Source organism: Siphateles boraxobius, unplaced genomic scaffold (assembly GCF_051911475.1).
Source record: "Siphateles boraxobius isolate OS27281-9 unplaced genomic scaffold, OSU_SipBor_1 22, whole genome shotgun sequence".
Lineage (NCBI taxonomy): Eukaryota > Metazoa > Chordata > Actinopteri > Cypriniformes > Leuciscidae > Siphateles > Siphateles boraxobius.
The window spans coordinates 33,511,030-33,527,507 of record NW_027508833.1 but is presented as its reverse complement, the minus strand read 5'-3'; the positions used below and the strand labels follow the sequence as shown (position 1 = coordinate 33,527,507).

Below are 16,478 nucleotides of genomic sequence, written 5' to 3'. Positions count from 1 at the left end.
GTGCAGTGATCCATGAAACCTATCAAGACAAACTATCAATGTTCTCTAAAGAAATTATGAAAGCCCTCAAGGTACTTCCTAGATTCATTTGTTACTGTGAGTTTCAAATGTCAAACTTTATTTTTTGACCTAATAGTTGAAGTCACCTTATAGTATTTGCTCCCAGTGTCATTCTGGAACAGGGTAATGCACTTGCTGTCAAGTCGCCAGTAATGTCTCTTACGCTAGTGTGAAAAAAAACACAGATACTGGAAATGATCAGGTACAGAATGGAAAGTTCACTTGGTAATTCACACATGAATTCATAAGGTTTATAATGGAAACCCAGAGCACTTACCAATGTGTCTTTGCTGGTGAAATGCACAAGCCAGCCTTCTTTCATAACACTGCTGCTTTTCCTCTTGGTGTGTTTGACAGACTGAACCACCCGCATAAGTGGGATGTTGTTGCTGGTGGAAGGGCTTACAAACACGGTGACATGTCAAAACCTTCTAGAAAATGTCAATTGCAGGTCAGGATTCATAGCATTCAAATACCTTTGCTTTTTAGTTACTATTTTTATTTTCTCCTTGACCTCAAAGAAACAACGATAACAACAATTTGTTTTAACTCAAGCAAGACTACTCGTAAGTTAATTTTTTTATTAGTTTTGTTATATTTTTCCTGTTTGGGAATGTATTTTATGTATTTGTCCTTAATATTAGGTACTTTTATTTTATAAAATCTCTGTTATACTGTAATAGTTACCCTACCGTTAAAAAAAACAACTTTTATTCAGCAAGGATACATTACATTAGTTTTTCTTTTTTACTTTCAATTCATCAAAATCCAGAAACAATTTATCACAGTTTCCACATAAATATTAAGCAATACAACGGTTTTCAATATTGATGATAAGAAATGCTAGAATGATATTAGATATATTAGAATGATTTCTGAAAGATCATGTGACACTGAAGACTGAAATAATGGCTGCTGAAAATTCAGTTTTACGATCAGAGGAATAGTTTTAATTTTAAAATATATTAAATAGAAAAAATTTTACTGTAATTTTGATCAAATAAATGCAGCCTTGGTGAGCATAAGAGCATCTTACCAACCCTAGACTTTTGAACGGTAGTGTATATTTGCAGTCATTTGTTAATTTATTTAGCATTTACTAGTTTTAGTCACTGACAGAGACAAGTTTTTGGACAAAAGTCAAGTATTTGTGGCGTTTGTTTTGTTTATAGGGATTCTAGAGGTGTGGAGGAGCTACCTGATGATTCTGTTGGATTCATCTGGGTCTTGGTCTTGGAAATCTCCAAGCTCACCATGTCCAGCTTCCAAAAGAGCAGCAGAGTCTGCCACCAGAGACTCTTCCATGTCATCGTTTAGTGGACTATGTCTGTCCCCGTCATGGTCATCACAACCCTCCTCCATGACCACATCTGATTCAGCACCAGGACTTAACAGATCTATGAGCAATAATAAGAAGGGGATTGGAGTGAACAGGAAAGTAAAGCATGTCAAGACAATGTAAGTCACGTGATGTATGTGTGTAAAAAAAGCTGTCAGTTTAACACCACCAACACTAGAAAGCTGAACTTGAAAATTAGTATTTTGAATTTCCATTCAGAAAAGTACAGATTAATAATATTATATTAATATAAATAAGGGATATTACAATAGAGTCACTTTTGCAGTTATATCACTGTTCTTTAGCCTTTACATAAAATGTTGTGCTCACTATAAATTTGCAGAAAGAAATTGCTTCTTTTGTTTTTGCTCTGGTATTATAACTAATTACTAATTATTATAAAATATGATAATATCAATTTTAGGTTAATCAGTTTCAGTGATATAAACAAACAGGTTCAGTCTTACAACATTACCTTACATTTTTTTCATCTGAGCACACTGTTATGTATGGAGTATGAGATTCACGTAGCATTTAATGTTTAGTGAGATAAATATTGTTGTTTTTGTCGTGAAAATACAGTGTTGATCATTGATTGGCATGAAGACTAAAGTTAGACTTGCCTCCGTTTCTTGACACCTCTCCGAGGCAGTTGTTTGGCACTTTGGGTGCACATCTTTTATGGCAGTTAAATTTGCAATCTGAGACGGTGTGAGGGAAAAGAGAGTAGAGAAGAATGACAGAGAGGGAGAAAGAGTTAAGGGGGTGAGTGGAGGAGAGAGTTTACTACCAATCTGGCACATAAACATATGAGTTCCTGTTGTGCCGGTGGCTGACAGGCTGAGACCTCGCACATTGAACACATGAACATTAAAGCTGTTTGTAACAGCCCAGCCGATTGCACTCTTTACTGCTTGGCACATGGCATATATCCCCCTTACACAAACACATCGTATATTAAAGCAGCTGTTGTGTCACTGTATATGTATGTTCTGTTCTAGATGACACAAAAGGATCAACAAATTCTATGATCTGTTAAGCTGTACGGTGTTATCAGAATGTAGGATCAGTAAAGCAAGCATAAATATATTAAATATTGGCACCTAATAGACTAAGGATAGGCTATGTTTGGAATACTACACCTACTATTTTTGCAACATGTATTATGTACTACTGTGCCATATGCAAATGTTATTTATGCATGGAATGCTACATTTGATCTACTATGTTTGCCAGAATGGTAAACACAATCATAGCGCACCATTTTAACATCTCTCTATTGCTATTGACTATTTAATAGTATTGCCAAAGGATATACTTTTTTTTACGCTAAACTGGATTAAAAATAAACAGAAAATAACCTATTTATGCCAGAAATAGTAAGTTGTATGCTAATATGCTATTTTTAATTAGCCCAATATTTGCATAATAATACAGTTTCATATTTTATGTTGAAAAAAAATACTATGCACTAAACGAAACATTCAACATGAAGCATTTTGCTATTTCAAATTAAGCTAGAGCTTCACAATTAATTGTTAAAAGATCGCGATCTCGATTCAAACACACATGCGATCTTATTCCTAAATGACAACAATTCGTAGCCTGGGAAAACCCTGAAGAACTTACGGCAAATTTGAGATTTGCTCTGCAAGTTCGTCTGGCTTATAGCCCATTCAAGCCCATTTCCAATTTTTCCAAATCGAGGCACCAATCACAAACGTTGAGGCGGGCTTTAGACGATGACGATAGCGCAGCGACGTTGAAGCGCCATCTCCTTCATCGCTCTGATTGGTTTAAAGTCTATCCAATTGCGCCCAGAGGCATTTGAGCGACGTCCGTTGGTGACGCCCCTTTGGAAATGGGCTGTGAATGAAACTTCCCCAGACCCACTGTCAGTTACAACTGGGAAGGGTCTGGTGTCAACCAGGCTAAACGAATCTGCTATGTCTATTAAACCTTTGACAAGTCTGATCATAGCAATTCAAATCTGTGTTCGTGCTGCCGCTGAGTCAGAGAGCAGTTGACATGTTGCAGTATGAAACAGCTTCACAAACAGTGTTTTCAACCTCAAAGTATTTCTGTGTTAGAATAATTTAAATTATCACAGAAGTACTGGGATTAAAGGTTGTAGTTTGGATATAAACACTGATGTCTATGGTAGTGATCCAAAGTAAGTAGACACTTCAAATAAGGATTATGATAGGATAGGATATAGGATTATCATTACACCAGTAGGTGGTGACAAGTGACTGTTAAAAACTGTATTTGTCATTGAATAATTCAAGAGATTCGTTCAATTTTGTTCAACATTTTGTCAGAACCTCTAGTAAATTACATGTTTTGTTGTTGTTGTTTGTTTAGTGGTCTATTCAGAATCGTGGGAGAATCATGATCTCTTTTTTAAACAAACAAGAAAAGTTATGATTCTCAATTTATTCAGAATCATCCAGGTCTAAATTCAACCAATATTTGCATAGTCAAATTGTTTCATATTATAGTAAAAAAAAAAAAAAGTAGTCAGTATACATTTCATTCCATTTTGAACACAGCCTTATACTGAGCTTCATTCTCTACCTAATACAATGCACCATGCACGTAATAGCAAAATGTCATATCTGCTGTAGATATTATAGTGAATATTATATTAAACACATTTGTGTACTTGTTGTAATTTGTGTAATTAGTTTTATGAATTTTGTGAATAAACTGCAATGTTAATTTGAGGAAGTAATGAGTCACAGCAATTAGTGACAATTATCCAATGTAAGCTCAGACGAGTTAATAAAAATTTTATTACAAAGAATTCAAATTACATGGAGATATCAGGATCAGAGGGGATTTAGTCGAGGCACATTAATATGCAAAGCAATAAGACACTAAAACAATTACTGTGTGACAATAAAGACAATAATTTCACTTAAAAATGTTAAGGATAAGCTCCTACCTTTGCACTGTAGACCCTGACGGAAGAGGCCCTTGAGGAGCTTCTTGCAGTGCTGGCAAACGGTGGGGCGTGTGTATGAATGAATGACTAATGTGTGTGGCACCTTCACTTTAGACAGCAGGATCTTGTCTAGCTCTATGGGCCGACCTATATAGGACTGAGAGTTGGAGCGGCCTCTTCCAGGAAAGATATCTGATGGTGTTTTTTGCTGTGGACAAATAATATAGATTGTAATGTAGAAATTCTATGTAAGAAATATAGGACATCCGCACAACATTGGGGCAAGTTGTCACATTATGAATTTGTGAAGGTAGTAGCACTTTAGTATATGGTCCAATTCTCACTATTAACTAGGCTTAGTTGCTTATTTGCATGCATATTACTATAATATTGGCTGTTTATTATTACTTATAAAGCACATATTAATGCCTTATTCTGCATGACCATATTCTACACTCCTTAATCCTACCCAACACCTAAACTTAACAACTACCTTACAAGCAGTAATTAGGAGTTTTTTAAGGCAAAAGTCATATTTAATAGTGAGAATTGGACCCTAAACTAAAGTGTGACCATAATGAATTATACAATTATTTACATTTTTGTTCATCAGACCAATTGCTTGATATTTTTGTGCAGTACCTTTGACATTTTTGCGAATAGTTTTAGGTTTTATAATAGTTTTACTGTGTGCATTTTGCTGAAAAGGCTATAATACAGTATAACAGTAGCAGCTTCCCCTGTGACAACTTACCCCCAAATAGTGTGACAATTGGGGCATGTTCTTGGGCAATATTTAAATGTTTAACAGATTTTAGCCAATATTTTAAGTTATCTATTCATACAGAAATTAACTTTCAAAAATACACAGTGTAGCCTGGTCTATTAAAATAAATAATAATAATAATAATAATAATAATAATTTTTAGATCAAACCTATGACTGCTTTTTAGTGATATATCATGCAAAGGTTAAATAACAAAGGTAAATAAAAAGGATTACTTTGTCACACAGGTTCTCTGGTATTATTAACACGAGCCAAGTCAGCACCGCCCCGCTCTCGATTAGGTGAACAAAAACACAAAGGCCCTACGAGGTTCATGCTGAGGGAGATTGTTGTATACGCTGAGCTTTGATGAATTTGCATCATCTCAGAACAACAACTTTCTCATCAAGCTGATCTTTAATGTGCTGCTGATTGGCAAAGATGCAGATGTCTTACCACCTGTTGTGAATAGATCTGACATCACGCAGGTGTGCATAATCAACTATTCAATGTGCTCTAAAGAAAGAAAATGATCAATAGCTTCCTGTTGCCATGTTGTACACTTCACCAAAGGCCTTAAGAAGATTCATGTGAAAGGTAAGGTAATCGTACAGATGCAGATCATTTGCTGTAACCTGTCTTAGGTGTAGGGAACAGATTAGAGAGCAGCTAACAGATGTTTGATTCTGCCGTCAACAGCCGATTAACAGTTTTCTTCAAACAAACTCTACATGTGTACCACAACATTTATGGTGTCAGGTTAAAATGTCTTAACCTCTTAGAGAAAAGAACGGAATGTCTGGCTCACTAAATTTAAAAGGAGCAAACACGCAGAACTCAGGTTCACTGTAAATGCGGCAGCTTAAGATAATTAGACAGCTTAATATAGAAACTGGATATATATTTTTATATATGCATATCAAACAATTTTATTCATCAAGGATGCATTTAATAAAGTAACAGTGATGGTACAAACATTTATATTGTCACAAAAGATTTCATTTTCAAATAAATGCTGTTCTTTTGAACTTTCTACTCATCAGAGAGTCCTGAAAAAAATGTATCATGGTTTCCACAAAAATATTACGCAGCACAACAGTCTTCAACATTGATAGTAGTTAATAAATATTTCTTGAGTACCAAATCAGCATATCAGAATGACTTCTGAAGAATCGTGTGGTTGCAAGGTTGCTGAAAATTTAGCTTTGCTATCAAAAAAAATAAATTACATTTTAAAACAGATTTAAATAGAAAATGGTTATTTTACATTTTTAATAATATTTAATAATTATTTTACAATATTACTGTTTTTACTGTATTTTTGATCAAATTAATGCAGCCTTGGTGAGCATAAGAGATTTTCTTTAGATTGTGTGGTAGTGTGTTTTTATATATTTATATATAAAATATACAGTATAGTCAAAGATATTCAAACAGTAAATATTAATAGTAGATGCTTTTCTCTATCACCCCTTTATCAAACAGATTTCATTTTTTCATATTGCATTAAAACAGGGGGTGTATGACAGACAAAATATCACAAGGTTAGTCAAAGCTGAATTAGTTAGTGCCTACCTCCATGCTAGGACTGACAGGAGACTGGGCAGGAATGAAAGGATGTGTGGGGAGAGGTAGAGAGAGACAGACAGAGATTGAGTAGTGTTAATAAACAGGACACACATGAAGTAGTAGCATAGGGTCAACAAACGGGCCAAATCTACAATCTATCTCAATAACATCTGAGATTATTAGGGCAAAACCAGTTGTATTTGTAAGATTCATATGGTCTGTATTTTATATTTGGACACTTATATTTGAGTATTCTATATTTTGTGACTAAGGGAGGGATCATCTGATATAATGTGCTGTGGATCTGATTTTGACATCAAACTCACCAGTAAAGCTTCATCAGAGGTGCTGGGTGACCGTTCAGCAGACACAGAGCGAGTGTTGGTCAGGCCGGTGAGGGACACATTAGATAGTCGACGTTTACGGATGCCACTGCAGTTGTTTGGGATTTTAAAGGCACAACGTTTGTGGTAGTTCAGCCCACAGCCTAACACAAAGATAGTGACAAACGATGATCACATTGTGGTCTGTTTCCTCCCCTAATGTAATGCTGACACAAGTTTAGTGGAATGTTTAGACCTTTACCTTCACACTTAAGCCCCTGCCTCACTAAACCCCACAGCATCTCTCCACAGTGATCACAGAATGCTGGAGCTCGATATGAGTGAACGAACAGAGCGTGAGGTCTGATCTGAAAATCCTCCACAGTAGCTGAAGCTGAAAGTTTAAAACAACATGCACAAAAGCAAAATGTAAATTGGTTTTACATTTTCATTTTATTTTTTATGTCCAAAAAATTATTTTGTGTCCACCCCTGTTAGTATTTTTTAAATATCCCTTTAAAAAAGCCAGGTTCCTTAATGACATCATCCTCAGGGAAGTGACATCATCACTTCATTACATTAACAGTGGATTTGATTAATTCTGTGACGTTTTGTTCTGCTGGTTTGTCTCACTTTAAAACATTCCATCCTGTTCAGGGTTATTATCGTTAACTAAAACCATAAAAAAAACTACTTGAAATAAAATATATATTTTTAAAAAGTAGGCAATATTTCTATAAACATAATAATAATCATGAACACAGCAACAAAATTAGTTCAACTTTAACTAAAAGTAAAATGAATTCAAATTATATGAATGGATTCTAATTTAAAATATTAGCAAAAACTATAATTGTATATCAATGATACTAAAATAACACAACCTGTATATAAAATTACACAAAAGCAAATGATGGTTAAATATACTGTATAAAAAATGACTTGAGTTTAAAATAGGTTGGCATTCTCATATAAGCTCTAAATTCTAACTTTAGCTCTTTATTTTCACCCTTTAAGGCACACAGCTAATAAGCAAATAACCAAGCTGTAATTAATTAAGTGCCTGAGCTTGACCACAGCATATTTATGTGCTGTAGACTTTCATAAAAATATGTCCTTAAATTACAACACGGGCATTATTAAAAACAAAACAAACAAAAAAACTGTTTAAAGGGTACTGAATAGCATGAATGACCCCTGTGCATCGCTCAAGACCACAGTAATATTATTTAAAACATATTTTATGTTATTATATATTTTTTTATATTAATTATGGAAAAACATAAATTGTGCAGAAAGCAATGCTGAAAGATACTTAAAGCTTGAGAGAGGTTTGAGACACAATTAAGTAACATAATTATTCAAAATAACTACTGTATGTCACTTTAATCTCCAACAGCAAGCTTTTACCCCAAGTACTTTCCTTTCAGTTATTTCAACATTTACTATGATTGACATTCAACCAAAGAGAAAATCATGAGTCTTTTGTCTGGAAATATGTGATAGTTTCAGGTATTCTCATTAGCTGCGCAAATCTGCAACATTTGAAGATCAATGATTCACTTCACTTTAACAACCGCAACTGCACATCACAATTACGAAATTAAAATTGATGATCTTTTTCATTATGCTCCGCTAACATTCCTAATACTTGCAATTAACATGATTTGTGCATTTTATTTGAAGTGGCTTTGGTAAAACTGTATCTGCTAAAAACATCTATGTAAATCCTTGGCAATTCATTAAAGAATATGCGATACCTGATGAGAGACTTCAAGTTTTGACAACCTTAAACTCCGAGACATCTGTTATTTGTGTGTAATTGTGGTTGTTCAAGTGAAGTGAGTCATAGATCATCCCAAGTACTTAAATTTCAATTTACATCTTAAAATCATAATTAATGTTTGTTTTCCCATAACAACTGACATAAATAACCACATTTTTTGTTTGCATTATTTGGACTTTCGACTTCATGAGGGAATTTGTTTCGCTCTTAATCCCAGCAACACAGAGTAAACATGTCATGATTAAAAAGGCAAACAAATGTTGCAAAGGGAGTTATATCTTTATTTTATGAACCATCCTCTTTCGAGCTCCCACAAGGCATGTGTATCTTTGGGGTGCAGATGGATGAGAGGGTGGGCCAAATCCAATCTATCAATGGCCAGTCTGGCACGCTCTGGCCGTCTCCACAAAACTGCCACAAGGCCTGGGCAGCAGGCTCTCTGGCCTTGCCGAATTCTAATCAGATGGGCAGACTGTGTGTCTGTCAGGGTTAATGGGCTAGAGATGGTGGTCCCTTTAGAGGGGGTCGTGGTCAAGCACTAATTAATTGAGGAGCCGGTTTAGTTGAGCTTTAAAATACGACAAAGAAGCTGATTCAGAGCCACAGATATTTTCACTTTAAAGCATGAACTCGAAAAATAATTACTTGCTCGAAAAACCTATACACCGCAGCATAATCTTACAGAACAGAGCGAAATCCAGAGATATGACAATTTTTTAATTGCCATCCAAACTCTTCCAAACAAACCCAGCTTTATTTATATTTGCAAATTGTACTATGAAAGGGAAGCTTTTGGGGTGGTTGGAGTGTTTTGATTGGCTCTTGTTGGCTGCATGTTGACAGGACCAATAGCGGCTGAGTGGCGAGCGCAGCGGGAGAACTGCCTGACTCAACGCACGCATGTTGCCTCCTCTCCAACATGGCTTCCCCTAGTACGCTCAAGTAGAATACATTTTGATTAGCCATTCTGCAGCTAATTTACCTCAATTCATTCAAATTATTGTTTTGCCTTTTGTTTAAAGGCCAAGATATGTTTGCAAGTTGAACTACCTGTAAACTGTCATTAAATGCTTCAGGGAAATGAGTATGATGCTGAAAAGGCATCCTGAGTTGACTTAATGCAAATACTTGTTTTTCCCGTTGTTTTTTTTCTTCCTTTTTTTTCTGGCCCTACACACTCTGGGCTCCGATTCCTCTTTGAGACATTAAAGGCAACAAGAAAGGTACAATGATTAGGAATCAATATCACTTTGTCACACTAAAGTTTATGCATACTTCTTAATATCCACGTACGGTTATTAATCCCACACATTCTGTCTAGCGCCTGTATTTTCATGCACTTTCTATGTTGCAATTATGTTGATCTAGGCACAGCCAAACATCCTGTCAGCGCGCTTCACTGGAGCCAACCCGTGGTTACTCTAAATTTATCCAGCAGAAAATAGATTTCAAGCAGACTTTAAGAACCACAACAGACTGGGTAGAGACCCAGCAGAGAAAGCGTAGGTCATATTTTCATGAAATGCTGCTCTTTTTAATTACCGTAGTAGATATTGTCAAAGTGATAATCCGAGAGAACAGCATTTATTGGCCCGCTCGTTGCACCTTTTTTCAGATTCAGGCCGATTACAAAGTGTACAACTTGTGCTTTGAAAACCATATGGTGAGCAAAATCAGGTTTTACTCTAATACAATTGAAAAATTAATTTGGGCTTTAGAGTGCTGTAAAATAAGTTTACTTAATTAGTTAAGGAAAACTATGAGCTTGACCATTACCTATTTTTCCATCCACCTATTTTTATGCACATTTTGGGATATCGCATAAAAACGCTGGATGGAAATGCCAAGATGCGCATACAAAAACGTATACATTCAATTGAGTCGGGTCCATTTTTTATTAGACAAGAAAACATGTACATACTGTAAACTACGATGAAAACCCATTTACCGAATAAATTCCTCGATTCGCATAAAAAAAAGGTCATGTGACTTTGCCATGACTGGACTAACCAGCAGATCGATCTTGTTGCAGAGCATTTGAAATGCTATTTTTGTCATTCTGAAATGCCTGAAGTCTGTCAAAGTGGTTCGGTATCATTAGCTGCTAGAACTGTCTTACAGCAGGCATGCAGAAACAAGATAACATATTGCATTTCGTCTACACGCTCTGAGGTGCAAGTAATTTATTATATATGAAAATTATTTACAGTGGCTTCTCCTCCTGCAGCAACTTCCATTTTTCTTATTGATACTTAGCACCAGTGTATCAGTAAGTGACAGTTTTGCTCTCTTCGGCTCACTGGATGTAAATGGTGCTTTATTCACAAATGTTTTATGCGATATTCCCATTTTGCATACAAGTTAAATTCGCAACTTTGGATGGAAACATAGCAATTGATTCGCTAAGACGTAATTTACTTTTGCGTCAGTAACTGGTGAAATTATAATAATAATAATAATTCGTTACATTTATATAGCGCTTTTCTGGGAACTCAAATCACTTTACATGGAAGGGGGAATCTCCTCAACCACCACCAATGTGCAGCATCCACCTGGATGATGTGACGGCGGCCATATTGCACCAGAACACCCACCACACACCAGCTTACTGGTGGAGAGGAAACAATGATGAAGCCAATCATTATATGGGGATTATTAGGAGGCCATGATGGACAGAGGCCAAGGGGCAAATTTGGCCAGGATGCCGGGGTTACACCCCTACTCTTTTTCGAAGGACATCCTGGGATATTTAATGACCACAGAGAGTCAGGGCCTCGGTTTACCGTCTCATCCGAAGGACGGTGTTCTTTGACAATATAGTGTCCCCATCACTATACTGGGGCGTTAGGACCCACACAGACCACAGGATGAGCACCCTCTACTGGCCTCACTAACACCTCTTCCAGCAGCAACCTGGTTTTCTCAGGAGGTCTCCCATCCAGGAACTGACCAGGCTCAGCCCTGCTTAGCTTCAGTGGGCAACCAGTCTTGAGCTACAGGGTGATATGGCTGCTGGCGAAAATTATACCCTCCGAGAAAAGTGTCGAGACAATCACACAGGGTCCATCTGGGGGTGTCATAATTAATAAACGTTGACCTTACTTTTCTGACAGTTATAAAACTCTTCTATGTTACTTTACAGTGAAAGCAGCTGTCAAGTGTGTCATTGAGAAGTGTTACTCCAGGCTCCCAAAGGCTCGTCTATGAGAATGTGTGCATCTGGGTGTGTTAATCACCTGATTCATTTTGTCACAGACACGCACTTGTACAGAGAAACACACCAGACCTGGTAGAGAGGCTGGGGGGTGGAGGAGGTGTCAGTCCCCGCTTTATCTCGTCAGAATAGACTTCACTCAATTACCTGACATAGCACAGGGAGGAGAGGGGGAGGAAGGGAGGGGAAGGCCTGCCAAGTGTTTGGAGAAACACTTTAGCAGTGTCAAATGCGATACCTCCATCGCTTCCTCAGCAAAGCAACTCCGGTTTTCACACCGGGTGCGGCATCAAAACTTGGATGCGCATCAACTTTTCCAGAGTGGGAAATGGAAGGACTAAGAGACAAAAAACAGCCAGAAATGGCACAGGAATCGCACTACGGTGTGTGGCAGACTGCAAAAACTTTGGCGGCGTTTTACTAAAAGTCACATTGTCTTGTCTAACTGATCTATAAATCTATGTTACACCACAAATAAGAAGACGATGGATGTACATCTGTGTCTAGGGGCATGACTACATGCTGAGCAAAAACTATTGAACACGACACTTACCTGACAGGATGACTTCCACCAGGTCTCCCTCCATAATTTCAGCCGCGCACCTCACCAACTGCAGAATGTTCTCCGAGTTTGGATCATGACGGAAAAGAAGAATCTTTTCATACATCCCATAGAAGCCACATTCTGGGAACTGTGATGGAAGAAAAATTATGTCTGTCAGGTTTTTTTACTGAGTAAGGACTACATTGAGTGGGTGGTGTGTAGTTTATGATGGTTAGCTTACATGAAATGCTTGTCTACTGATGCCAGACATATAATGCATCTAAAAGCCCTCCACACACATTCAAATTGCAGACACCATTTCTCATATCTGAAGCTTTTCATTCAGTTATAAAAAAAAAAGTACCGGTACTCAGAAAATGATCGCTCATGGGACAAACCTTAATGACCAAAACAGATTTACAGCATTAATTAATTTATTTTATTTTTTTGACTGCTCCTAAACAGTTTTACAAACAGCAGCCTCGCAATCAATCCAATGTCAAAAGAAGAGAGCAACATATTGACTGACCCATGTAGACCGCTGGGGAAATGGCTCACTAGCCTCATTCCCTATTGATCCCTGCTGGGTTGAGTTGCAGCAACACTGCAGAGAAGGCCTGCAGGTAATGGCAATTCAAACCTACACAATTCACAAAGGGTACTCGCTTCTAAGCTATTTGACTTTTATTGCACCACAAACAAAGAGATCACAAATCAAAACTTCTCTTGCTGTCACTATGAACTTGTATTTGGACTTTGTATCTGCTTTGACATTATTCTGTAAGTTCATACATACAAAATATGCTGGTATTGAATGCTCTGTGTTGAGTATCAGTTACTGAAATACCACACATAAAGAAACATTAAAGGAGCTGTATGTAAGAAATTTATTTTAATTAATCATAAAATGGCCCTGATATGTCACTAGACATTAAGAAATCATGTTAATTTCAAATACTTATATCACTGACAACAATAATCCGGCCAGGATATTGTCATTTAAAAAGTGAAGTTGCAGCCTTCAACTGATGTTGATGTTGTCATGTTGTGTTTTGGTCTGATGCGCCACCCTCCACCTATCGACCAATCACGAAGTCAGTAGTGTTGCGGATTGCCAGCTCTGCTCTAGCACAGCTGCAGCTACAAATGTGTCGGAATCGGATTAAAAAATGTCTAACGTTGCGAAACCAAAAAAAACTTGTTATGAATCCGAAATACTTCCTGACAAAGTCCGAAATAAAACAAGGATCTGTATAATAGATGCCTTTGAAAGATGGAGACGGCTGAAAACGGAGAAGAATTTCTGGACAGGTAAATAAGATTCATCTATGTTTGGCTAACTTGTACTTGATGTAAATGGACATTTCAAATATTCATGACAGTCGAACAAAGTTATGCATGTTCGTGCAAAGTAACGTTACGTTAGCTCATATGGAGGAGGTGGGTCATCGAATTGAAAAGGTAAGGAATTGTTTGTGTAATAAAAACGGCGAGTCGTCATTACTAACATTAGCAATGCATTATCAGAGCCCGTTTCTCTGTCATTATGATGAGACGCTGAGGAAAACAACATTAGCACGCCCATTATTGTTTATCATGCAAGTTCTACAGCCAAAAATAATAGAATCACATGTAATCTTTCACATCACATATTTTAGCGTTATAGACGTGTACTGCAGGGTAAGTTAAAAAATACAGCTGGACGCTTTCACTTATAGCGTCAGCTAAATGAATAGCTGTATCTTTGATATCTGTTACACACAGTGACAGAGGTTTGTGCTTGTACTTACGTTAATGAAAGATACCTACCATTACAGGTTAGACTAACAGCTACTGTTCTAACAATGTACTGTCACATACAAGCGTACATCTTTACGATTATATTTGGCTAATCGCCATTAGTACATTTTTGCGATATATAATTACTTTGCAAAACATCTCTCATTTGAAGCATAAACATAATTAACAGAAAAAGCTTCTTGTAGCAGCCTACGTTCCTGCTGGATCCTGCAGCCTATCTGGCAACCTCGAGTCAGTCAACCTCCAGCCACAATCTTACGTACGGCTCCTTTAATGCATATGAACAATATAATATCTAAGCCAGTAGTATGCAAATTGCGGGACGTAATTGCCCAATTTTACAACAGAATAGGTTCAAACCACAAGCACTCTCAAAGTCGTTTACGCTAATTATCTTTCGGCGCTACATTCTCTAATATTTTTATCTAGAGCAAAACGCGATTCATTCAAGCACTTTCCGTTTCGTGTGCGTTGCTTCTCTCGCTCGCTAAAGACGTGAAGTGCCACATTTAAGTTTTTTTTAAATTATTATCCCATAATTTACTCACCCTCAAGCCATCCTAGGTGTATATGATTTTCTTCTTTCACCCAAACTATAGTTTTAATAGTTAATAGAGTTACTACTACCCTCCAGGGGGTTACTAAATGCCTTCTGAAGCGAATCGATGTGTCTTCGTAATAAAAATATCTATATTTATAACTTTATAATCACTGGCTTCCGGTAACGGCCATACGCGAGTCTGGTTCCGGCAGAAGAGTGGCCTCTGACCCGACGCATATCTTTGTCTTTGTCCTTTTAACAGTTAAGGTGATTTCCCATGACAGCGCTAGTCAATGCATTTGTAAGTTGCGTCTTATTGTTTACCCAGTTTCCTTTTCAATATAAAAGTCATTGCTACTGACCCACTCATAAAGACGGTCTTTGCAGGATTTCAGTTAAATAAAAATAAGGTTATGAAAACGTAACTTTGCCCTTAGCGATATGATCTGGAACAAGTAATGTATTATTAAGACCAAAGATTGTCTGCTTGATATTCCCAAAATGAATTAGGCTATACCTCATGTTTAAACACTAGATCCAGCGGCAAATTTCTTAAGGACTGGCCAAGATAAAGCTGTTCTCGGCGGGTACATGAACGCTGAATGGCAGCTGACAGTCTGGAGCTCACAGCTCCGAAAACGTTTAAATAAATTGTCAAATAGGCGCTATGTTTATATCGCATATTTGAGGTCTAAATAACAAAACAAAAAAAATAACTAAAAAACTCTTAATACTACATTCCCAGACGAAACAACAGTAGTATTTGTAAAATAATGGTGGTTTGCTCGTCTGCCATGACACTCTCTGTGAGAAATGCTGCAAGCGGAATGATATAAATGGTGAAATGGTTCCTGTGGTGATACTGGTAGAATATCGCATTGCTGGAAAAGCTCTCCGCCAATCAGAATCGAGAACCAGAACGAACTGTAATATAATATAATATAATATAATATAATATAATATAATATAATATAATATAATATAATATAATATAATATAATATAATATAATATAATATAATATAATAATTTTCAGGCATAGGATGTATTAAAAGCGGACAATGCTGTAGTAAAACCAGAAATAATCTTTAATAATAAATCCAACAACAGAAAACTCAAGAAATAGCAGGAGAATAATAATACAACAACTTAATATTAATGAGATCGGACAAAACAAAACACAAAAAATAAAAAATAAATGTAAAAAAAAAGTATTTCTGTCATTCTAATTCTGTGAGTTGTGGCCAATTTATTTCAAATTCCAAATTATGAATTTAAAGTCATCCAGTGGCCAGTTGCATAAACTGCTTAGACTGGTCTTAAATGTTAGGCATCTAAATGTTGTCTTCAAAGCTAGTCATAACTTTTTTTACTTTAAGTCAGTTACATAAATTTCCATTTTAATTGGAAAAGTAAGACTGATTACCCCTTAGTTAACTGCTAGTTGGTTAAAATAGTTCTTAAGACACAGGCTGCGTCTGAAATAGCATACTCTATTGAGTAGGTACTTATTTTGAATAAGTACTTACATTGCGAGCTAAAACATTGCTTTTCTATATAGTATGAATGTAGTAGGGCTGTGTACCTTAA

At 36.6% G+C, this 16,478-nt stretch overlaps 1 protein-coding gene across 1 annotated transcript in view; it reads right to left on the bottom strand.

Annotated features, from left to right (window-relative positions):
* The window catches only part of prkd1 (protein kinase D1), a 45,400-nt gene that overhangs the window by 7,850 nt on the left and 21,072 nt on the right, over positions 1-16,478 (bottom strand). The window contains exons 2-10 of the mRNA XM_077239745.1: positions 12,558-12,696; positions 7,267-7,398; positions 7,008-7,168; positions 6,688-6,711; positions 4,347-4,554; positions 2,023-2,100; positions 1,259-1,457; positions 338-461; positions 147-224 (exon numbers count right to left, since the gene is read on the bottom strand). Coding sequence (XP_077095860.1) covers positions 147-224; positions 338-461; positions 1,259-1,457; positions 2,023-2,100; positions 4,347-4,554; positions 6,688-6,711; positions 7,008-7,168; positions 7,267-7,398; positions 12,558-12,696 — 1,143 coding nt within the window. The remainder of the gene's footprint in view (positions 1-146; positions 225-337; positions 462-1,258; positions 1,458-2,022; positions 2,101-4,346; positions 4,555-6,687; positions 6,712-7,007; positions 7,169-7,266; positions 7,399-12,557; positions 12,697-16,478) is intronic.